The 26,224-nt window shown below is 37.2% G+C and overlaps 1 protein-coding gene and 1 pseudogene across 1 annotated transcript in view; one reads left to right on the top strand and one right to left on the bottom strand.

The window, feature by feature from the left end:
• The window catches only part of LOC107591709 (NAD(P) transhydrogenase, mitochondrial-like), a 39,117-nt gene extending 25,533 nt beyond the window's left edge, over positions 1-13,584 (bottom strand). The window contains 8 exon segments of the mRNA XM_016280943.1: positions 62-195; positions 1,625-1,812; positions 4,593-4,681; positions 4,878-4,965; positions 6,278-6,495; positions 6,575-6,804; positions 11,174-11,364; positions 13,482-13,584. Coding sequence (XP_016136429.1) covers positions 62-195; positions 1,625-1,812; positions 4,593-4,681; positions 4,878-4,965; positions 6,278-6,495; positions 6,575-6,804; positions 11,174-11,321 — 1,095 coding nt within the window. The 5' untranslated portion in view covers positions 11,322-11,364; positions 13,482-13,584.
• A 3,800-nt stretch (positions 13,585-17,384) lies between these two features.
• On the top strand, positions 17,385-21,108 carry LOC107591730 (coiled-coil domain-containing protein 80-like; annotated as a pseudogene).
• The last annotated feature ends 5,116 nt before the right edge of the window (positions 21,109-26,224 follow it).

Raw genomic sequence — 26,224 nt, 5'->3', positions numbered from 1 at the left:
GAAAAAACACATGAAGCTCATGTAAGACCCCCAAGTTGTTGTTCTGTTGCAGTGTACTCACTTTGTGAACGGAGAGTTCTCCAGGAACCGTGGTCTCGATGTTGCCCCCAGCTTCTGCAGCCAGGTCTACCACCACTGAACCATCTTTCATGGTCTCCACCATTTCCTTAGTAATCAGCACAGGGGCCTTCCGACCTGCATAATAATTTCAGCACAGTGAGACTGGTAAACCAAAACCATGACTGATATGCATTTAATAAGACTCCTCTGATGTGCCTTTTATGCGTGCAACCTAATATACTGATAAGCTGCTTTGCGGCTTGTTGGTTTTAAAAGAAAATGGTATTCCGATAAAAGTGGAACAGATCGCATGCATTTTACCAATCTGAGCATGCTAAATACTGCCAGGTATGTAGTTTCTAAGTACTAAAAGTCCAACTGGTGGCTACATGGCTTCAGGGATGGAACATCCAATGATAACATTGGAGTGACACCAGGAGTGTGCACAAGCATGCAAAAGTCACAGGAACTGACTTCAAATGCCAGCGGTATTGAACAAGCAACACAAACTCTCTGCCAATCTAAAGCAAGAGCGACCCAAAGCAACTCTTATAGCACTCAGGAAACTTCATAAACATTCTCGGTTATAGACACCTGATTTTTATTAGCTCTCAGTCATGGAGATTAAGACAAAACATGCTTCGAATAAACATGAAGCACATCTGCAGCCACAGAGCTGTTAAATTGGTAATTATGCTGTACATAATTAGTTATGGCGGGTAAACATTTTCTCTTTTAAAATGCCAACGATAGTCATACAAGTATTAACATAAGGATCTTAAGATAAACCAGGATCACAGTTATAAGAATAGTGAATACCAAAACTTGAAATTGACATTTACTCACCATCAAGTCATTGTACATAAACCAAAATGCCATTATTTTTCCATGAAACGCAACAAAAGGAACTTAAGAATCATAATTTGTCAGCAAGTGTTTTTCAACAGCTTCAGGACTTTTGTGAAAACTACAGATCATACTTGCACATTTTTGTATCCTCGCTCAAGGATAGTCTGATCGAACCTACCTTTTTTTCACCACAGCCCTTTTCTCGGTTTTCTCCAGTATTGTTACACCGATTTAAAAAATAAATAAACAGACAACCTTTATTAAAATCCTATATTGCCAGCAGTTATTTACCCTTCAAACCAAATGTAGCGTCTATGATGCAGGTTGGACATCAATAACAAATGCCAAGACATCATATTTTATTGGAGAGCAACAGCAAAGGTGAAGGATTTTATAAAAGTTTTCACACATCTTCACAAGGCTTGGAATATAACTATAGAGACATATCAACTATTGTATGCTGCTTTTTGGGCCCTCGGAACTTGACAGCCTAAGAAAAAGATTATTTTGTGTATTTCACAAGAAAAAAAATTAAGTAATGAGTAAATAAAGAGAAAAATCTACATTTCTGGCAGAACTCTTCCTTTAAAAGTCAAGTGATGGAAAAATAAGAGCATGTGCAAACACCACATCACTTATCTGCAAGAGTACATGCCTAAGAGGGCATGTGATGGTAAAAAGATGGAAAGGGAGTGAAGGCTGCAGGTGTGCGTACCGGGAATAAGCGCAGTAGTGATAATGATGTCAACATCCAAACACTGCTTGGCAAACAGCTTCATCTCTGCCTCGATAAACTCTTTGGACATCTCCTTAGCGTAACCGCCCTGGCCTTCTCCTGACTCCTTCATATCCACCTCCAGGGGCTCGGCACCCAGGGACTTGAACTGCTCCAGTGCAGCCACTCTGGAAGAAGAGGACAAGACTCCATGACTAATGCAACACTGCCACCGAGAGGAAGCTTGCTGGAACTGACGCTGATGGAATCACGCAAGCAGATAGTTTCAAGTTTTATGATCCAAAGCACAGAAAGTATGTTGATTCTAACTAAATACACCAAACTTGGCTCATGCTGTAAGATCAATGTCATTAAATCATAGTAAAATGGAGCTTTTTAAAATCCGTACATTTCAAACCATTTTGGCAGGATTAGCAATGACGTCACTGTTTTCTTGCACAACCCGTTTTTATGTTCTTGTTTTTGGAAAAGTGAAAAAAAAGACTTTCAGATAAAACAAACAACATAAGTCTAAACTAAAGCAGAACGGTGACTCAAAACTCAAATGTATAAATACTGACAAAAATTGGAAATAACAGAACATCTGTCAGATTTAAAAAAGGGGAGGGGGTACACAGAAAGCTTAGTTGCAAGTGAGAATCATCAGGGCCAAAGACTGGAAAAAAGGAGCAAATGTTATAATTCACATTTGCCAATTGTGATAAAGTTGTTGTGGTGGCAAACTATGAACACAAAGCAACATGGTTCTGAGGATAAGTTATAGCACCCCCCAGCACCACAAACTGATTAATAACATCTGTAATCAGACTGTCTTGTGTCCTCGAGTTTGATGATACATGCCACATTTCATGTTAATTGGACCTACAGAAGGTTCAGAAAAGGAAAGAAAATGGAAACTTGATATGACATTAAAATATATACACACACACACACACACACACACACACACACACACACACAGTGCTGCTTAAAAGTTTGTGAACCCTTTAGAATTTTCTATATTTCTGCATAAATATAAATCATTGGACCAGCACCACAAACTGATTAATAACATCTGTAATCAGACTGTCTTGTGTCCTCGAGTTTGATGATACATGCCACATTTCATGTTAATTGGACCTACAGAAGGTTCAGAAAAGGAAAGAAAATGGAAACTTGATATGACATTAAAATATATACACACACACACACACACACACACACACACACACACACACAGTGCTGCTTAAAAGTTTGTGAACCCTTTAGAATTTTCTATATTTCTGCATAAATATAACCCAAAAGATCATTGGACTTTCACACGAGTCCTGAAAGTTGACAAAGAGAATCCAATCAAACAAATGAGATGAAAATATATACTTTGTCATTTATTTATTCAGGAAAATGATCTAATATTATATGTCTGTGAGCAGCAAAAGTATGTGAATCTCTAGGATTAGCAGTTAATTTGAAGGAAAAGAGAGTCCATCTGTTCAGGTGTTTTTAATCAATGGAATGATTATCAGGTGTCAGTGCCTGTCCTGTTTTATTTAAAGAACAGGGATCTATCAGAGTCTGATTATGTTTGTGGAAGTGAATCATGGCACGAACAAAGGAGATATCTGAGGACCTCAGAAAAAGAGTTGTTGTTGCTCATCAGGCTGGAAAAGTTTACAAAACCATCTCTAAAGGGTTTGGACTTCACAGATCCACAGTCAGACAGATTGTGTACAAATGGAGGAAATTCAAGACCACTGTTACCCTCACCAGGAGTGGTCGACCAACAAAGATCACTTCAAAAGCAAGACATGTAATAGTCTGCGAGGCTGCAAAGGAACCAAGGGTAACTTCTAAGCAACTAAGGGCCTTTCTCACATTGGCTAATGTTCATGAGTCCACCATCAGGAGAACACTGAACAACCATGCTGTGCATGGCCGAGTTGCAAGAAGAAAGCCACTGCTCTCCAAAAAGAACATTGCTGCCCATTTGCAGTTTGCTAAAGATCATGTGGATAAGCCAGAGGACTATTAGAGAAAGGTTTAATGGTTGGATGAGACCAAAATAGAACTTTATGGTTTAAATGAGGAGCGTTATGTTTGGAGAAAGAAATACACTGCATTTCAGCATATGCAGTTACAAGAAACATTTAGTGGCAGTTATTGCTACAAAAGGGGGTCACCTCACATACTTTTGCCACTCACAAATATTTAACACCGTCATTTATTTATTGAGAAAAATTATGCAAAGTATATATTTTCATCTCATTAATTTGATTGGGTTCTCTGTCTACTTTCAGGACTTGCTTGAAAATCTGATTTTCTTTTGGGATATATTTATGCAGAAATATAGAAAATTCTAAAGGGTTCACAGACTTTCAAGCAGCACTGACATATATATATATATAAAAGAGCTGTCAAACCTATTAATCGCATCCAAAATAAAAGTTTGTTTACATAATATATGTGTGTGTGATTATAACATCACCTACATATATGCACTACAAAAAGTTTAGGGTCAAAAGTTTTTTTTTTTTTACATTTTTGCATGTACTTAAAATTACGCTGACATTGTGAACTATTATTACAACTTAAAACAACTTTCCTATTTTAACATTTTAAAATATGTTAAGTTATTCCTGTGATGGCACAGCTGAATTTTCAGCAGCCATTACTCAAAACATTAGTCTTCAGTGTCACATGATCTTTCAGTAATCATTCTAAAATGCTGATCTGGTGCTCAAGAAACATTTCTTATTATCAATAATGTTGAAAACATTTGTGATGCTTAATATTTTTATGGATACCATGATACATTGTTTTAGGATTTTTTGATAAATAAAGTTCAAAACAGTCTTTACTGTCACTGTTCATTTCAATTTAATGCATCCTTTCTGAATAAAAGTATTAATTTCCTAAAAATAAAAAAATAAAACTAGCTTGAGTAACTATAAGCTATATGACTTTTTACCTGGTGTCAAATCCCCTGACAATGGCACCCATAGCACGTGCAGAGCCAGCAGCGGCCAACCCAGCCACTCCACCTCCAATGATCAACACCTGCCAATATGAAGAGCCTTTTTAGAATTCAAACTCTGAAATAAACAGAAAAATCGAACTTGGGAAAGTATGAACAGTGCTAATATCTTCATCCAAGACCTAATGTGAGAAGTGTATGGCAATGAAACAAGCAAACTCCACTCAAATAAAAATAAAAACCACTCAGGACGTGTGCGTGCGGTTAAGCCAACTCTACCTTAGCAGGAGGGACCTTCCCTGCGGCTGTGATCTGACCAGTAAAGAAGCGGCCAAAGTTGTTGGCTGCCAGGACCACGGCTTTATAGCTGCCAAGAAAAACAGACGCACATCAGTCACAGCTGCTGATGAGGCAGGAATTAAGACACTTTACGCTGGCCACAAATATCACATTTGACGACACTAATTCAAGATTTCGGTTAACGGGTCACAGAAGATTGGCCTGTGAAGTCTATTTGTCTAGTATCTCCCACTAAAAAAAATAAAAACCAAATACATTTAGGCAAGACACCACAGGTGAATAGGGTAATTTTTTAAAAACTAATATACATCACTATACTTTTTCAATTAATTATAGAACATTTAATTTTGTATTCCAAGTTCTGACACATTTAAATATGCAAATGAGGAACTAATTAATTTTTTTTAAATGCACTAGCTTGCACTTTGCACACATTTCCAGAACAGAAATCTTAAAATTCATATTCATATAACATATTAGAGCTAAAGGTTTACAGCGGGGATTCGGATTTTGGATCTTTTTCTTAAGTAAAGTAAAAAACTGCCTTTAAAGCAATGCATTGTAATTGAAATCTACATGTGTGACCCTGGACCACAAAACCAGTCTTAAGTCGCTGGGTATATTTGTAGCAAAAGCCAAAAATACATTGTATGGGTCAAAATTATTGATTTTTCTTTTATGCCAAAAATCATTAGGATATTAAGTAAAGATCATGTTCCATGAAGATATTTTGTACATTTCCTACTGTAAATATATTAAAACGTAATTTTTGATTAGTAATATGCATTGCCAAGAACTTTATTTGGACAGCTTTAAAGGCGATTTTCTCAATATTAAATTTTTTTTGCACCCTCAGATTCCAGATTTTCAAATAGTTGTATCTCGGCCAAATATTGTCCTATCCTAACAAAGCATACATCAATGGAAAGCATATTTATTCAGCGTGCAGATTATGTATAAATCTCAATTTCGAAAAAATTTACCCTTATGACTGGTTTTGTGGTCTAGGGTCACATATGTAAATAGATAAGTGTAATGAAATAAACACTTAAATGTTTATTTTGAGTGTTTTATTTCCACTAGTCTGAAAGAAGGCATGTTATGGAATCAACACTGCCCAAAAATCTCTAAACTGACCAGTGCAAAAACAATGGTTTTGCCTGTAGTGTATTGACTTAAAAAAATTATAATAAGTACTATTGTTAATATAAGTATTATTGTCATTATATAACAATATATTTTAAAAAATCATTAAACAAAAACTGTCAATTACTGAATTATAAAAACATTCATACATTGATACAAAATGCTTTGCATCATTTAAAAAAATAGGTTGGCTAGCCTTATGCATTTATTTTTTTTGCTTTAGATGGACTTACCCAGCAATGTTGGCCATGGAGCTGAGGGCGTCATAACCCTGAGCAATAGTAACACGGGGCACCTGGTCCATGGCCAGGACGGTGGCTTTGCGTTGGGACAACTGGTCCATCAGCTCAGGGTTCTGAGCAGGATAGATGAAACTGACGAGGGTGGCTCCTTCACTCATGAGGTCGGCCTCATGAACTCCCAGAGCGGAGTTCAAGATGGGGGCACGCACCTGTAGCAAACAGCCGGAGAGAATGAGAGCTGATGAAGACTCAGCTAAGTGAAGGTAAAATGAATGAATCTAACAGTACCTTAAGCAGAACATCAGATGCAAAGACATCTTTGACGTCCCTGATGGTGGCTCCTGCCTTTGTATACATGTCATCGGAGAACTTGGCAGATTCTCCAGCACCAGACTCCACCACCACATTAAAGCCCTGCTTGATGAGAGCTTCCACTCCAGCTGGAGAGATGGCCACGCGACGCTCATTCTGAAAGATTTCCTTGGGAATGCCGACAGTTAGCTGTTTGTATGGAATGCCTGCAAAAAAAAACAGGGAATCCCAGAATCAAACAGAGCCTGAAGAGGAGCTTATTATTAAGGCCCAATCCCAATTCTACTCCTTAGCCCTTCCCCTTTCCCCTACCCCTTCGTTTTGTGCATTCACGTGAAGGGGTAGGGGTGTCTTGATTCTCTTTTGGTTGGAGGGGTAGGGGGTAGGATAGTCCTTCAAGCGAAGATTTTTCGGGACCACACTTCAAACGAAGGGGTATGAATTATCTCAGCGTAAACCGGCTACAGCGGCAACATGGCTGCCCGAGCAAACAAAGAGACACATAAATGTAAGCATTATTGCCATTAATAAATATTTTAACGAAAAGTAATCATTTGTTTTATGTTACATTCAATCGTGAGTTCATATTTACGGTCATGTTACATTACGGAAATGTTTGCAAAAAAATCGCTAAAGTTTGCTAACATCATATCATTACAGACTGCACGATAGTGCCACAACATGAGCTATCGGGGGAGAAGAGCCTTGGTGAGAGAGGTAAAGAAGAACCCAAAGATCACTGTGGCTGAGCTCCAGAGATGCAGTCGGGAGATGGGAGAAAGTTGTAGAAAGTCAACCATCACTGCAGCCCTCCACCAGTCGAACTTTTTGGCCTTAATTCGAAGCGGTATGTGTGGGGTAAACCAGGCACTGCTCATCACCTGTCCAATACAGTCCCAACAGTGAAGCATGGTGGTGGCAGCATCATGCTGTGGGGGTGTTTTCAGCTGCAGGGACAGGACGACTGGTTGCAATCGAGGGAAAGATGAATGTGGCCAAGTACAGGGATATCCTGGACGAAAACCTTCTCCAGAGTACTCAGGACCTCAGACTGGGCTGAAGGTTTACCTTCCAACAAGACAATGACCCTAAGCACACAGCTAAAATAACGAAGGAGTGGCTTCACAACAACTCTGTGACTGTTCTTGAATGGCCCAGCCAGAGCCCCGACTTAAACCCAATTGAGCATCTCTGGAGAGACCTAAAAATGGCTGTCCACCAACGTTTACCATCCAACCTGACAGAACTGGAGAGGATCTGCAAGGAGGAATGGCAGAGGATCCCCAAATCCAGGTGTGAAAAACTTGTTGCATCTTTCCCAAAAAGACTCATGGCTGTATTAGATCAAAAGGGTGCTTCTACTAAATACTGAGCAACTGAGCAAAATACTGATAGTAAGCAGCGCATTAATATAGAACGGTAATTAAAGGCTCTAATGCATACCGGCACACCAGTATAGGTGTGTGTACTGTAGGAGCTAGACAACGTATGATGATGTGTGACGTATAGTAGTGGTGTCTCAATTCTTAGGGGAATATTTTCACCCCTACCCCCTTGACAGTTTCAAGGGACAAGGGGAAGAGGTAGGGGAAGGGGTATAAAATAGAATTGGGATTGGGCCTAAGTGTGTCAAATGCAAAAGGTTCAAAAGGTGGCTCCTGCACCAGCAGAGCAAATGCCAGTGAGATTAATGGGAATGATAACGAATAGTTTTCTCGAGGTACTATGAGAAATGCAGGTTTCGGAGTTCATGTTTAAGGCAAATTAGCTTAGTAATTAAATTGTTAGAAACAATTAATAAGCATAAATATTCACATTTTATTTTAATTATAATATAAAATAATTATAAATAAATACTATTTTATTTATATGGATATAATTAAATGTTATATTTAATTCTAACAATTATCATACAATCATTAGATTTTAGTAGTTTTAAATCTAAAGTATTTTACTCTATTTTTTACATGTTGTTTTAAAATAAAGTATTAAAGTATTTTTACACATTCAATTTCACACATTATATACTATATAATTATTATAGCTTATTTTTTTTAAACAAAAGAAAAAATATTTTATTTTCTGTTGTATAGTAAAAATCTTTACATTATATTATAATTGTGTTATGTAAGAACACTTTAGATTATTTTTCATTATTAAATTGTAATTTTATATGCTACAAAATAATTACAAATTATTTAATAATTACAAAAAAAATAGTACTAAATTACTAATATTTAAATGTCTGAAAAAATTTTGATTTTAAAATTACAACACTAGCAACAACTCATATTGTGATTCTTTATATCTTTAAAATGTTCACCTTTTTATTCAGCAACATGAAATTTGACTCAATCCTCAGACAAATTTTCTGTTTAGAGAACCTAGTACCACAGAAACAAATTGAAGTGTGAAAAGCTGATATCAGGCTGCTCTCATGGCCAATATTGCTTTAGACCATTTCTAACTGTGCAGATTCTCCATTCTGAACTCAAGGATAGGTCAAAGAGAAAAGCAGTACAATAACGATGAGTCAGACTAACAACTGGTGAAGCAGCTCATAAAAGATCAATGGGTGGTTAAAAAAAATGTGTAAAATCTTTGAGACCTTTGTAATCGACTGTAGATCCATGAAGTCTCTGTAAGACTTGTGGTTTTAGTAAAGCAAGTCTTTGTAGCATTGGAACAGCTCCAATTCTGCAGTCATAATTTCAAAAATATAACTGAGAATTCAAGCTGTAAATCAGAGCACGGCTGTGTTTTAGGATGTGTAATAATAAAGTAAATCAAGTTGAATTTTTATGCACAGCTTCATTTTGTGTGCTTTGGTCTGTAAAAGATGTGCAAACAACATGTGGTTTAGACAGGCTGAATATGCATCAAGAAGTCATCCAAGTCAAGTTCTGCTATTGGTAGCAGGAGGTCGCTTGTGGAAAATTCCACCACAGGCCTGATTTATATATAACAACAACACAAGCTCACGTGAATCATAGACTGGACCTGGAGGCTGTTAAACTGGGCCACTGAGAGCAAAGGCAACTCAAAGTATTTGGACACTTCAGCCATATGCAAATGTGGCTGAAAAATAAATGAATATCATTGCATTAGATATCGAACCAATACAGACCAGTGGCATTTACTGTTACAAAAATGGCATTAAGTTGATGATTTTCTTTTGCTCTCTTGGAAACCTGCATTACTTTGATATTTTGCATCAAATGCAATTAAATTTATGGTAGCACAAGTGTTCAAATATGTTTAAGGCCACTTTATGCCACCAAGTTCAAGTTTTGCATTGAGTAATTAAAACTATTTGATTAAAAACTTAACAGGACAACTTAAATCAGTTTTGCTTTCTGGCATATGCAAGGGCAATGAACTTTTTTGTTGTTGGTGAAAACATGTGACTATTTTATGACACGAGCATGCCAGTGTCAAATCTGACCAGCTTTATAATAATTACACATACTTCATAAAGAACTTAAAATACACACTACTGTTCAAAAGTCTGGGCTCAGTAAGATTTTACTTAAATGAAAAACATATATAGATACTTTTATTCAGGAGACATTAAACTGATCAAAACTGACAGTAATGACGTTTAGAAATCTTTTGTAACGTATTAGAATGATTTCTGAAGGGTCATGTGACACTGAAGACTGGAGCAATGGCTGCTGAAAATTCAGCTTTGCCATCGCTGGAATAAATTACATTTTAAAAAAAATAATAAAATAGAAAACCGTTATTTTACATTGTAATTATTTTTCACAATATTACTGCGTTTACTGTATTTTTGATCAAATGTAGCCTCGGTGAACATAAGAGACTTCTTTCAAAAGAATTTTTAAAATATCATACCGACCATAAACTTTTGAATGATACTGTGCCAATAAATAAACACATAAATGAAACTAAAATAATTACTAAGTAGATTTAATTGCTTTTTTTGTTCTTCCAGATGTAAATGGAAACAAAGCGAATATCTGAGGCCCACAAACCCCTTATAACCAAACTGAATGCTGGCAGTCACCACAGACATGTGTTTCTTTTCCCAGCAGGCATTCTCCCACACGAGCTGTGCCACAGTCCTGGTTCCTCAGCTGACACGGTGCCAGAAATAACCTGCCTCTACCATTACCATTCCTCCCCCTCTCAAAAAAACATCTGCAATTAATGGCAGGTCTCCAACAAACGCTGTACCCAAGCAGCCAGTACGCTACACAGGTCACTTACAGTACACTCATTCATTTCCCGAGACCTTCAATTCAGGTAATAGTGACAGAACAAGCAGGGGAGGGACACACTGACCTTGAGAGTCACTGCACATGGACTGCTACAGAAATATTAGGAGAAGAGTAGAAAGAAGTTTGAGAATGTTTGTCATACTTTAAAACTAAATCTGCTGAGGTAAAACAACTTGTGTTTATGCATAAGCATAAGCGAACCATACTCAAGGTCTTTCAATATATACTGAGGGGGGGGGGGGGGGGGGGGGGGGACATATCAAACATGATTTAAAACCGAATATCTGAAACTAAATGCATTCTATAACAACTCAGTATTCCAGCACGTTACCTGGACTTGCGAGGCGAGAGAGGGCTTGATGGGTCCTAAAGAACCGCACGCATGGTGTCTTCACCGTCCGGACACTCTTAGCACAGGCCAGTCCGGAGAACAGGGGGCTGGAACAGCTGGTGGCTACCACACGCAGAAGACTCGCCATCTGAGACACAAGGAGGAGCTGTGCAGTCGGAACGACCCTCCTCCTACATGTGAGGGAGATAGAGAGAGGGGAAAAAAAAAAAAAAAGTGAGCCGGCTGACCTATCCCATAATGCTCCACTCTACCCCAGTCACTGCAGCGCAGTTGTTTACCCACCTCCAAGGTGACACACATATGCTCACAGTTGAGTTCACACAAGTGGGTGACTGTTAACTGGGCGTTAAGTCACTAAGTCCTCACATCTTCAGAGTAAATATCAATACAGATTTTTAAAGAAATTAATACTTAAAGATACATTCAATGTAGCAAAAAGGATCGTAAAGTAAAATGTGTCACAGTTTCTACAAAAAAAATTTAAATATCAAGCAGCATATTATGATCCAACATTGATAATAAGAAGAATTGTTTGTTAAGCCTTGGTGAATTGGAAAAAAATGGAAAAATTTAAAAACTTTAACATATAACATGTGAAATTTAGAAGATTTTAATTATAAAACAATTATTCAAAATTAACAATTTTATTCAGATTTTGTAATTTTATTACACACACAAAAAAAAACTACCAAACAACAATTGGTCTCAAACTAGCATTTTTAATAGCATTTCAAGAAAGAAAAAAAAAGAAAAAAGTATATTTTGTTTCTATAGCTTTTCTGAATTATTCTTTATTGTTCTCAATTATATCTACAGTTTCTAAAGAACTTAATGGCTTTTTACAAGACTATTTGTAGCGACACGACGCAGATCAATTAATCCACAGGGTGAAACAGTCAAGGTCACACTAAGGCAAACACAGAAATGTGTAGAAGTGTATTTGTTTAGGTAAGGACTATCGCATATGAAGGTGATAAGGGTTTCTTCTGAGTGGGCCGGTGCAGGTCATACAGTAGCAGCTTACAGACAGGAGGCCACTTAGGTACTTTATTGACTACAACACCATAAACACTGTCTGCAAGAGTCTTCTCCAGAAAAGACTAAATACATGAAAAGACTCATTAAGGAAACTTCTAAAAACAAATATCTCAGATCAAAATATTCTTTTTAGGGTACAAACTATTGCTAGTGTGAGAACAAATATTGTTTTGCAGCTTTTGACCAATTTAAATTAATTTTAAAGAATCATGTTTTTTTTTATCATTTTGAATAACATTATTCTATTAAAAGTTTCTAAACATCATAATGACACTGCCATATGACGTGATTTTTATTTTTAAATACTTATGTGGTCAAGACCTCTCAGGTAGGAAGTCTCACAATTTTAAGTGGTGATACAAACATGAAGCATTGAAAATGAGCTGCTACATTTTATGTTAGCCAAATACTTATTCGAACATATCTAGCAGGTCTCACAACAAAATGTGCAAAAGGGGCACCCAAAGTCTTGTGCATTCATGGAATGTGCCAGTAAGACTCAGTTTCCACTTATACACCAGTAGACACCTGTATAATTTCCCCTTTTTTTAGAGATGCATCCCACACATGAAAGCACTGCAGTGGTTATGCATGTATGAGGGCGTGGGCAACAATCAAATCACCGATTTAATTAAACGTGTGCAGACAGACTATTGGGTTATGGTGCCAACTAGAATCTAATTCTAGCACCAGAGAAGTGACACGAGTCAGATGTGGGGCAACGTAACTTACATTAACTTTAATCTATAAACTACAAGGTTTAGAAAATCCCATTATTCAACATATGCGATGAGGAGGGATCAGGATCAAAAATAACGATGCTCGCCCTTGTGCCAAGACTTTGTTATTGGGCAATGCAAAAGTCATTCATTCAAACAGCTCAATGGCATAAGTCACGCAGAATTCCCGCATATATTTATAAACGCTTTAGCATATTTACATTCATATAATGCAGCTCAAGAACGCCAGTCCTATTCATTCAAATCTGTTATTGCTACATCAAATGCATGGCATATTTTCGGAGGAGCATTGCGGCTTCAGGGTCGGTGAGCCGACAGAAGGCGGGCACAAGCGCTCATTTCCCCTTCAATCCTTTTCGTACTACACTAGCTTGTTAGCTAAGCACAAACAACTACTGCAGGCTGTCTTTGTTTGCATTTAGAGATCAAAGCAATGCATGCCCTAATGCATTTCCTGCGATCAAATGATAAGGTGGCGGAGATCGATAACGAGGAATTGAAATTCTCACCGAGCCGAGACAGAGAATCAACGAGCGACCTCTGAATGCGGAGACACCCAGCTTACAGCCGCCAGCCACCCGGAAGCGCTCGCGCTCGCGCTCACCTCTATCTGCGCCGCTTCTGTGGTTTCCTTCGGCCGTCAATCAACGCATGTAAATCAGTCATGTGCTGTGGGCGTTTGTTAACGAGATTTAACTGACATTCGTTTCTCTTTTGAATAACATAACTAGGCCCAGTTTAGGGATAACAAAAAATATTTCCAAAACAACATTTAATTAAAAGACAAACAGAAAGTTTGTCGATGTGATGTCAAATTGTGTTGCTTTTGCTTTTTGGGAGATTCAAAACTGGGATTCAACTTTTTTGTAATGGCAGTTGTAAAGTTGTACCACCAATCTACCATGGTTACCCAGTTATTGTTTGCACTGTAAATCATAATAAATTAAAATGTTATTTCATTCAAACGTGTTTCATTCATTCATTTACAACCCTGGTAACCAGTTTTATTGTAGTAATTACTGCAGCAAGTGGTATTTTTAAACTTTTTTAAAATTTCTTTTAACATAACTCTGAATACAATAAATAAATAAATAACAAAGAACTGATTAGAGTCACCAGAGGCATCACATACAGTTCTAACATCCTTCTTATACAGTTATTTTCATGATAGGGGTTACTTCCTGTGTATTAGCCAATTCGACCAATTCTTATAAAATGTAGTGAAATGATGTGTGGCCAAGTATGGTTACCCATACTAGGAATTAGTGCTCTGCACACACACACACACACACACACACACACCAGTGGGCAGCCATTTATTTGGGGGCTCGGTGCCTTGCTCAAGGGGACCTCAGTCGTGGTATTGAAGGTGGAAGAGAGCGCTGTACATTCACTCCCCCCACCCACAATCCCTGCCAGTATGAGACTCAAACCCACAACCTTTGGGTTACGAGTCCGACTCTCTAACCATTAGGCCACAACTTCCCCTATCTATACTTAGTCTTAGAGAAAAGGTCATTTTCTCCATATCCTTTACAATCTCTAGCCACTCTTCTTTTGTTGGTGGATTCTCATCCAGCCATTTCTTTGTTATTGCTTTTTTATTAGCAACCAATAACAAACTAAAAAAGTTGTCTTGACCTTTAAAATCAGTTGGTATGTTACGGAGCAATTTTTTCAATATAAAAAAGTATATAAACAATTTAGATACTTTTATTAAGAAATCACACAAAGAACCATTGAAGTGCATAGTTTGTTAACATGGAATTAATTACAATACTACACTCTAAAAAATGTTGGGTTACATATTGGGTTGTTTTTACCCAGCGGTTGGGTTACTACCCAGAAGGTTGGGTTAAACATTTAACCCAACCGCTGGGTCAAAACAGCCCAGTTGCTGGGTTTGACCCTATTTTACCCAGCACTGGGTTGTATTTAACCCAGCATTTTTTAGAGTGTATGTGTTCATTTAACTGTTTTATTACAGTATGGTGAATATAAAATTGTTAAACAACATTAAAACATTTCAAACATATTTAAACAAGCACTTCAATACATTCCTCTTAGAAAAACTCTTTATAAAAGCGTTTATCAAATATTATAAGACTCATATCCATTAAGCACTGTCAAATAGAACATTGCCTGCAAGTTCACAACCTGTAAATTACCAACAAGTTCTTAACTTGTTCTCATGTGCACCAACATGTTCTTACAAACAGAAATATACTTATAATCAACTTGAACATATGTTCAAAACATATAAATAACCATCACGCATAGTATATGCATTGATGTAATGCGTTCTGCTCACCTTAAAACAATTCCTTCAATCAAAAACCTGGTCAAAAGACAGAGAGACAAAATCTCAATAATAGTTGGCACAGATCGAGAGGAAGGGCAAAAGATGAACTATTTAGCAATTAAATGATTACAGTTTTAATTAGTGAGAGGGATAACAAGAGTCCCAGTTGTGCTTTATTAAAAATATTTTTTATATAAATACATATTCTGTTTATTTTGTTTTTATTTGTTTATTTTTGTTAAGTTAATTGGAAAGCAGTAATATTTAACCAAAATCTTTGATAGATTTATGTAATGCCAACTTTTTGGACATAGAGATTCACATGTCCAGCAGAGGGAGGTAGTAGACAAGGACAATACTTAAAACACTCAGCACCTCACATATAAAAAAAAAATCTGACAAATTTTGTGAAAGGAGACCCAGATGATTAGGTTCTTGATTTACTGCTGCAGTGTGCACTGCGCAATTACAGTTCTTCATCCAGTCTGTTTACAGGCTACATTCAAGCTATATAAATTCCCCAAACCACACAATTTTTGACCTGATGAACTTTCAGCCTGACATTATTTTTTGGTTTAGTAACCTCTCGAACAATGTACAGTCTAACTGGTTAGTTAGTGGAACTCAAGGTAGTTAACAGCAGAGCAATACAAATTATAAACATTTGGTCAGTAATAATAAATTAAAACAATTCAACAAGTAACAGTGATTTAAACAATCTTAAAATGTACATGTAAGTTTTAAAAAAAATCATTAAATAAATGTTTGCATTGAATACACCATTTCCATATGTTCTATCAGCACTGGCTGGTGCTGTTTCAAGTTTCCCCTTTGTCTCTCATATGTTCCTGTTCAACTAAATCCATCTGTGGAATGTTTGTGTACCATGACTGTAAACTATTAACTCCAACCCAGATTGATACGGCCACTTTTTGCAATTCTTCTCACACCTGGAAAAAAAGTTTAAGCTTTGCACTATACAGTAAATATGACAAATAAGAATCCAATGCATTAATTAAAATTAATGCATTAATTAAAAGCTTTTCCACCTTATTTATAGTTCTCTTGTATTATACTGTATATGTTTCAGTGTACATTTAGATGTTAATGTAAAAGGGCTGTTTTAAAGGGACAACGTTTAACATGTTTTATTTTATGTTTGGATCACATATAATATCTTATTTTTCAGTCAGCCTGAGCATTAATAACTTTGCTATCTACAGTTTCTATCTAAAAATGTAAGCTTTACACTTTCAACCTTTCTTTCACTTTCTAGCTGATAATATCATGGGTGATGGACTTGCATTTCTTTAAGCAAATGTGTTTCTTACTAATTTCAGTGTATTAATAAGAAATACATTTTACAGTGTCACAGCACGTCTAAAAAATGATTTGTTTACTTGACATGTTTATTTAGTTTGATATAAAAACAAATTTAGATTTGCATGTAAGTTAGCCTCACAACAAGAAATACAGTAAGATTTTTGGAGTGCTGGTCCTAATCATCATAGTTTTGATGTCTGTTTTGCAGATGCATCGAGAGTGAGCCGAAACAACAAAGACTGGTTTGCCTTTGTGAATTAATGTAAAAATGTATGTTACTCTTATTCAAACTGCAATATCGACCTTCAGAACACACACTAAAACTGTCAAGATATAATCTGCAATAATATTTGTCCACTAAAGCAATAGCCAAAATAAATTAAATGTTGACAACTAAGATAAAGTCACACTGAAGTTGTGAAGGGGTTGGGTTCCATCCTGCCATTTCGATGTAGTGTTTCTCTGGCTGGAATTCGTTGTCAAACCGTTTGAATTTTTCAAGATCCGTAATGATATGCAATGGCGCACCTGTATCGACCATCAGTCCTTTCCGTGGCCTAGTAATTTTGTTTCCCAAAGTTCGTAGTTCTTTTCATCTCTGTCGAAATATAGTCTATTCCATCGGTTACCCGCTTCTCTCCTGGGCCCATAACCTGTTGGCACAGCCATTTTGCGTATAATAACCGGTAAATTATATTTATGTATACGGAGGGAAAAACATGCTCACTACTCGGTATTCTGATGAACCGGAACTGCCTTTATTTGCATATGTCCCTATTTGGAAGACATGTCACATGACATGAGCAGTGTGAGGGCACACCCAATACAAACGTTAACAATTTCATTCTTCTCCTACAACAGCTCTTCCTCCATGCAGACACAAAGTTATGAGGCGCAAGAAACTGCTCTGCATGCCACACAGCTCAACATTGCTTTGAAGTTTAGAAATTCTGTGGATCTTCCTGCTTCTGTTGGCACACTTGATCGACAGCCCGGTGCTTTCAGCAAAAGGAGGCAAGAAAAAGCACCAAGGGAAGAATCAAAGTGGCCCTGCAACTCCCAAGGAGGACATTGGGTCAGATGGGGCTCCCGAGAGTCCATCAGAATCTGACTTCTTGGCTGATTTTGCCGGGAAACACCGCCTGTGGGTGATCACCGCACCATCACACAGTGACAACTATCTGCGTATGATGGAGAAGCAGATCCAGGAGTCTGAAGGACTGAACTGTCGCTTGGCAGAGAGAGACATGCTCATCGTCACTATTATTCAGAATGCCATGATAGAAGGCAAAATCCAACTTACAACCTTGCAAGGAGAAGCCACTGTGGAGGCCATGGACTCATGAAATGGTAAGCAAACTTCTCCATTACCTTGAGCTGGAGGACCATACCTTCTCCATGCTGATTCTGAAGAAGAACATGAGGGTTAGTGAGAGATTTCCTTACCCGGTTCGTGTTGAGGCCATTCTTGAGGTCATCGATCAGCTGCCTGTGCGAAAGTTGGAGAAGGTCGCAAGAAAGGGGTTACCAGTAAAATGCAAGATCACAAAAAAGAGGATAGTGGTGAAGAAACAGGGTTCCAGCAAGCGTAGAACCTTCAGTCCACAGAGGCATGCGAATTCCACATCCATCTTCCTCACACAGAACATACGTCTAGACAAAAAGGCAACACTGAGAAACAAAGTACAAGATATTTTGAGCGGACGTTCATGATTTGTCATCCATAAAACGACAGGTAGCTCAGGCGACGGCAAACCATCAGCTAAAGCAGGTTCAAAATCTGGATCCAGTGGAAATGAGAGACTGAAGCACGACGACCAGAAGAAAACTCCAGATAGTGACAGACACCCAGAGCCGGAAACAGAAGTGAAAAAAGCTTCGGAAGCAGATAAAACACATGCTAGTGCAAAATCTAATTTTGACACCCTCAATGAGGAGTTCAAAGGAGAACAAACCGTTGACAATTCAAGCTCCAAAAAGAAAGGCAAAGGAAAGGATGGCAAGAAGAAAAAGAGCAAAGGAGGGAGGAGGAATTCACAATGAGAAGCAGATGATAAGGAAAAGGCAGCTCTCAAAGACTTCATGCAAAACCTCAAAGGGAGAAGAAGACTCCTTGTAAGTTCTTGATTGTTAAGAAGATCCAAAGCCTAATTGCAGCTCTCCTTGGAAGACTGTATCTGATTATTATGGTTTATTTATTTTTTTTTGGCATAGGTGATTTCATCCCCATGCAAGTGATGTCTCAAGTCACTATATCAAACAGAGAGATGATAATGAGCTACGTAGCTGTGACTTTTCTCAAAGAAAGGTGTCCGTCATGGGTTCAGAACGTAATCCTATATGCTACACATTCAACACTACCAACAAGGTAATTCAAATGTATAAACACCTGTTTGCACATTTTACAGTAAACAACTTGTGAAAAAATATTTATGAAGCTTATTAGGACTGGGTGTGAATACAGAGTTCCCTCAAAAGAGTAATTTGTTCATGAATTGAACCACACTTTCTGCATTGTATGTTATTGATTCACTTAAAAGAACCAGCTCAAAAGAGTCATTTGTTTGTTAACTGAACCAGACTTTTGGCTAGTTTTTGATTCACTAAAAAGATCCAGCTCATGTCATTTGTTCGTGATTGGGTCATATTTGTTTAGCTGTGCAGTCGATATTCAGATAGTTAAAATGAAGAACAATTTTTTACCCAGCTCTGAAGCTTATGTATTCGTGCTGCACTTATTGTGATGCACAATTAAAATCAAAATGCATGATGCTCTTTTTGAAACAGGTTCAGAACCTCTACAAGCATCCCTGCCAAAAACCCTGAGTTAATCAGCGAGATCCGCAGAGAATATGGGCTGGACTCCAAAAACTTCTCAATGGTGTTGACTGACTATGACCTGAGGCCTAACATAAGAACACTTCATTTTCTCCTAATTCACAATGACTTTGAAAGACTACCGAATCAAAGGCATGCATCTTGTGGTTTTAGCTTAACAGGGTTTTCAACAAGCCAACAGCTCCTTCTGATTTACTGGATTACATTGACAGCTTTCCATCAAGTCAGTCTTAGAAGGAAGAGGAGAGAAAAGCTCCATTACCCTGCTCTGAAGCCGAAACGAACAATCAGGAGGAGAACTCGCTTCTGAGGTAAACACCATGAGTTTCCCAACGCTTTAAACTATGATTACTAATCATTCCAATTGTTCTGATTATTATGTGTGGATTTTCAGGTTTATGTCTAAATGAAGACTTCTGATCATCTCAGCACCCACTGTAGATGACTACTCATTCCATCAGCAGCTTCAGGTGCTCAATGGACAGGAGTGTCAACTGCACTCTTAAAAATAAAGGTTCTTCACGATGCCATAGGAGAACCTTTTTGTCTAAATGGTTCCATAAAGAACCTTTAATATCTGAAGAACCTTTCTGTTTCACAAAAGGTTTTTTGTGGTTAAAGAAGGTTCTTCAGATTACAAAAAGGTAAGAAAGAGCGGGTTCTTTAAAGAACCTTTGACTGAATGGTTCTTTGTGGAACCCAAAATGGTTCTTCTATGGCATCGCTTGAAGAACCTTTTGAACCACCTTTATTTTTAAGAGTGTGGGTACTGTATGCATCATGTTCTCTGAGCTTTTGTGGATATTTCTTCAATAAATGAACAGTGATACACTCTTAAAAATAAAGGGTCTTTATTGGAATCAATGGTTTCTTGAAGAACCTATAACATCCGCAGAACCTTTCCATTGCAAGAAACATTCTTTATAGTGGAAAAAGGTTCTTTAGATTATTAAAATGTTTTTCACGCTAAGAAAAAAAGAACTGTCCACTGAAAAGTTATTTTGGGAACTCAAAATGGTTCTTCAATAGCATCACTGCGAACCCCCCTTTTTGGAATCTTTATTTTTAACAGAGTAAATTCATTCCACGTTTGGTAACCAAACTAAAAATTGAATCAACATGTACAGGTATTCGTCATTTTGCCTTGTTGAAGATTGTGGGTACTGTATCGACAGCTTCAGGAACAGTGGAGTTTTTTCCATTGAATGGTGAAATCATAAACTCAAAAAGTAAAACATAAAAATTCAACATCACATATTATAGAATTGTTATGGAATATTTATCATAACCTACAGGAAAAAGTCAAACTGAGAAGGAGACGCTCTCGCAGGATGTGGTGGAGAGTCTCAGAAATCAGTTGAAGATAAACCGGGACTACTTCAGCATGCTGGTGGTGGGTAAGGACGGAGACGTAAAGGCCTGGTTCCCATCTCCAATGTGGTCCATGGGAAGCATCTATGACCTTGTGGATTCTATGGAATTGCGTCAACAGGAACAGAAATTACAGCGAACTCTTGGAATTCACTGTCCAGATGAGAATACCGGTACTTACCATGGTTACACAGAAGAGACAGAGGATGGCTACTTTTACCACAGATCTGAGGACTAAAAGTCATCCAAAAAAAGACATTAGACATGCATAAAATGAACATGGCATGCATTTGGACATTTGTCATCCCCATATCATGTGATGCAAAACTTTACCTCTAATAAATAGATCTTGTATGAAATTCATACAGCTATCTTACCTGTTGTTGCTGTGCCCTGTAAAATTTCACTTTCACTTGGTTGTACATGCTACTATTCTTAAATATACCTAAAAGATAATGTGTGCAATTCTTGTTTTTCAAAGCTGTTGACATTAAAGGCTATTTTTCTAAGCTGTAGAAAATGTCTTCACTGTCTTTAAACAGTGGGGGGGGGGAAAAAAGTATTTAGTCAGCCACCAATTGTGCAAGTTCTCCCACTTAAAAAGATGAGAGAGGCCTGTAATTTTCATCATAGGTATACCTCAACTATGAGAGACAAAATGAGGGAAAAAAAATCCAGAAAATCACATTGTAGGATTTTTAAAGAATTTATTTGCAAATTATGGTGGAAAATAAGTATTTGGTCAATAACAAAATTTCATCTCAATACTTTGTTATATACCCTTTGTTGGCAATGACAGAGGTCAAACATTTTCTGTAAGTCTTCACAAGGTTTTCACACACTGTTGCTGGTAATTTGGACCATTCCTCCATGCAGATCTCCTCTAGAGCAGTAATGTTTGGGGGCTGTCGCTGGGCAACACGGATTTTCAACTCCCGCCAAAGATTTTCTATGGGGTTGAGAGCTGGAGACTGGCTAGGCCCCTCCAGGACCTTGAAATGCTTCTTACAAAGCCACTCCTTCGTTGCCCGGGCGGTGTGTTTGGGATCATTGTCATGCTGAAAGACCCAGCCACGTTTCATCTTCAATGCCCTTGCTGATGGAAGGAGGTTTTCACTCAAAATCTCACAATACATGACTCCATTCATTCTTTCATTTACACGGATCAGTCGTCCTGGTCCCTTTGCAGAAAAACAGCCCCAAAGCATGATGTTTCCACCCCCATGCTTCACAGTAGGTATGGTGTTCTTTGGATGCAACTCAGCATTCTTTCTCCTCCAAACACGACAAGTTGAGTTTTTACCAAAAAGTTCTATTTTGGTTTCATCTGACCATATGACATTCTCCCAATCCTCTTCTGGATCATCCAAATGCTCTCTAGCAAACTTCAGACAGGCCTGGACATGTACTGGCTTAAGCAGGGGGACACGTCTGGCACTGCAGGATTTGAGTCCCTGGCGGCGCAGTGTGTTACTGATGGTAGCCTTTGTTACTTTGGTCCCAGCTCTCTGCAGGTCATTCACTAGGTTCCCCCGTGTGGTTCTGGGATTTTTGCTCACAGTTCTTGTGATCATTTTGACCCCACGGGGTGAGATCTTGCGTGGAGCCCCATATCGAGGGAGATTATCAGTGGTCTTGTATGTCTTTCATTTTCTAATAATTGCTCCCACAGTTGATTTCTTCACACCAAGCTGCTTACCTATTGCAGATTCAGTCTTCCCAGCCTGGTGCAGGTCTACAATTTTTTTTTCTGGTGTCCTTTGACAGCTCTTTGGTCTTGGCCTTGGTGGAGTTTGGAGTGTGACTGTTTGAGGTTTTGGACAGGTGTCTTTTATACTGATAATGAGTTCAAACAGATGCCATTAATACAGGTAACGAGTGGAGGACAGAGGAGGCTCTTAAAGAAGAAGTTACAGGTCTGTGAGAGCCAGAAATCTTGCTTGTTTGTAGGTGACCAAATACTTATTTTACCGAGGAATTTACCAATTAATTCTTTAAAAATCCTACAATGTGATTTTCTGGATTTTTTTTTCTCATTTTGTCTCTCATAGTTGAGGTATACCTATGATGAAAATTACAGGCCTCTCTCATCTTTTTAATTGGGAGAACTTGCACAATTGGTGGCTGACTAAATACTTTTTTGCCCCACTGTAAGTAATGAGTTACACTACTGTTCAAAAGTTTGGGGTTGGTTAAATTTTTTTATGTTTTTGCCAAGAAATTTCTTATTAACCAAGGCTACATTAGTTTGATAAAAAAAAAGGTAAAACCAGTAATATTTAAAAATATTATTACAATTTAAAATAGTTTTTTATATATATTTTAAAATGTAATTTATTCCTGTGTTAGAAAAGCTGGGATTTTTAAGCAGCGAACAAATTTCATTCTAGTATGCTGATTTGGTGCTCAAAAAATATTTTTTATTATGGTGAAATGTTGAAAACATTTGTGCTGCTTAATATTTTTGTGTAAACCATGACACATTTTTTTGCAGGATTCTTTGATGAATAGAAAGAACAGCATTTATTTGAAACAGAAATATTTTATAACATTGCAATCAATGTCTTTGTCACTTTTAATGAATTTAATAACTAAATTAATTTCTTCCCTCATATTTTTGAAACCTTTTTTTTTTCTTAAAATGTGAATATAACTTGTCAACAATGAGTGTCAAGCTAATTAAGAGAAAAAAAATGAAATGCTTCAATGTTTTCATATGTGTTCTTATAGTGTCATGCTGAGCAGGGAAGCATGTGAGTATAGAAAGAGCAATTGTGTAGTACGGAATAGGCAAATAGATTTGATGAGGAGAGAGATAGGGCTTCCTGTGATGACCGTGCAGCGGTCAGATAGGGGAAGGAGACAGGAGTGGGCAGGCATTAACAGTCACAAAACTGAAGCGAACAGAAACACATTCATTAGTCCGGTTGTGAGCTACCAGTCCATGTGAACATCTAGGAGAGGAATTTTTTTTTGGCTCCACCACCATGGTGAGTGCTCTTTCTGGTTTCATCCTTGAATTGTCACATAGTATTGACCGGTGTCTAACTTTATGGCAATTTTTTGAGATATTGGTTTAGATAAATTTATGGTATGAAATCAGATGTTTAGCCTGTGAAGGTGCAGGAGTTTTTCTGCATAAACTGTCTTTCCTAGCACACTGTGTTAATCTTTTCCTGTTCGTCTACTTATTAACTCATGTTACTTTTCACCTAAAATATTTCTATTGGTCATGTATGTGCTCGTAATTTCCATTATCATAGGGTTTGTTTGGTGGATTGATAAGTAAAAGATACACAGAAAATAACATGCTATGAAATTAAATGCTGCGTTTCCTACAAAATTTCACAGCAACTTTCAAACACAATTCACATTTTTAAAATACGGTTCATCTGGGGAATGTTTAGGGGATTTTATCATGTGTTTTTGCAAAATTAGATTGTGTAAAAAAAGATTGTGTAATGTTTGGTCAGTTTTTGCTTCACCGACACAACTCGGTTCCTCTTCATCTGAAAACACACTCAAGTTTCTCTTGAATTCTTCTGCCATCTGGTTTCATTGGCTAGATGCACCTTACCTTCAATGAATCGCTCTTTTTAACCATAGCTAGAATGTTTCACAGACCGGTTTAATTTTATATCTGGTTTTGCTCTTTGTGGTCACAGCAAACCATTCAGATTCAGCTCCATAATACCACATCAACAAAGTGAAACTAGGACACCTGTTTCAGATTGCATCAGTCACAATGTGGGATCTCCCAAATCACCTTCTCATGGTCATCTAAGGTTCTCCATAACCATCTGAGAAACACACACTGACCATCCATTGGCTCGTTGTTAAGCACGTGTTAACACACACCAGGGCTCATATTCAAAACACACATTACACAAATCATCTATCCAAAGAACGGAACTATGGACTTTTTGTGAGGCTGCTTTGCATGTCGGGAGCCTTGAACAGTACAGCTGTTGTTAGTAGTAACGGCCATAAATAAATAAATAAAAATGGATTCTGTATTTATCTCGGTAGATATTAGAACTCATTTACAAACACAACACTTATTTTGACAATTAATTGAATTACATTTACCTCTGACTCTGGGTCACTTCACTTCATTTGAGCTCAGCTGATTTTTCCATGACAGCCGTTTGATGTCAGTTGTTCTGAACCTGATGCCATGTCTGAGATTACACAGACATGCTCTTTGTGTGATCTCACTGCATTAGATAACAAACGATCAATCCAAGTGGCATCTGCAAACAAAATGACGTCAATGAAGGTTTTGGTGCAAATTCACACAGGTGTAGTTCATCACATCAAATATGGACATGTTCAACTAACGTTTGCAACTAGAAAGTCTATCAGTCACGGTCACATTATAATTTAACCATGCAAAATAAGTTCAGATCCCGCAACAGAGTATGAAATTAACCAAAAAAAAAGACAGATTTTGGGCCTATCTTCTCCCCAGCATGGGACACTAAGGGTTAAACTATTAATCCGAAAGACCATGATAAATAAATAAATCCTAACTACTCTACAATGAATATAGGCAATATGAAAAACACAATAGTAAAATCATAAAATAAATAACATTATAAGCAATAAAATAAATTGTAAATAACAAATAATAAGTTACAATGTAAAAATATACAAACTGCTTCATTCTCTCACAAAACTACAAACCCTGAGCTTTCAAGTTGAAATTATTTTATTGAGCTAAGGTCACAATATGAATTTTCAGGTCAAAGTAGAAAAAAAACATGAACAAAACGACACGGAGCAAAATCTATTGTCACCACACTTTTTTGTCTTCATTTTGAACAGTCTATTGTCTTACCTTTTAAAACCTAACAAACTTAAATAAGATGCAACCTTAACTTGATTAATTATAAATTATCTTACCATAGATGGCGAAAAAATTGTAAAGTGTTAATCATCACATTTTACTGTAAAATACAGTCCAATGTATGGTTTTACGGTAATTCCCAGAAGTAATAACTTATCACATATGATTATTTTCTTGAAATAGATTTGTTTCCTATTTTTGTTATCAGTAATGTACACTGGGATGTTTTTTTGTTACACTTTCAGTTATTTAGTTAATGTTTATTGCATTACATTAGTGTCATGTGAGTTAGCCTGCATGGTGTTTTGTCTTTGTGTTTATGGCTGACCATGACAGGCAACTTATGATGAAATCTGATTCATGATGGTTTTCCAATATACCACCTGCACTATGGTGGTTATCAGTACATTTTAAGGTGAAAATCAGATTTTGATAGTTAAGTAGATTGGTAATATTAACATTGTATGACTTAATGAAATATATACAGTTATAAGTTGTAAAATACAAAGGCATCCTGTAATACAGGTAATTTTTTTTACAAATAATTTCTTTTTTTACCGTAAATTTTA

The sequence above is a fragment of the Sinocyclocheilus grahami genome, unplaced genomic scaffold (assembly GCF_001515645.1).
Source record: "Sinocyclocheilus grahami isolate Dianchi unplaced genomic scaffold, SAMN03320097.WGS_v1.1 scaffold145.1, whole genome shotgun sequence".
Classification (NCBI taxonomy): domain Eukaryota; kingdom Metazoa; phylum Chordata; class Actinopteri; order Cypriniformes; family Cyprinidae; genus Sinocyclocheilus; species Sinocyclocheilus grahami.
This window is presented reverse-complemented; position numbering and strand designations above follow the sequence as displayed.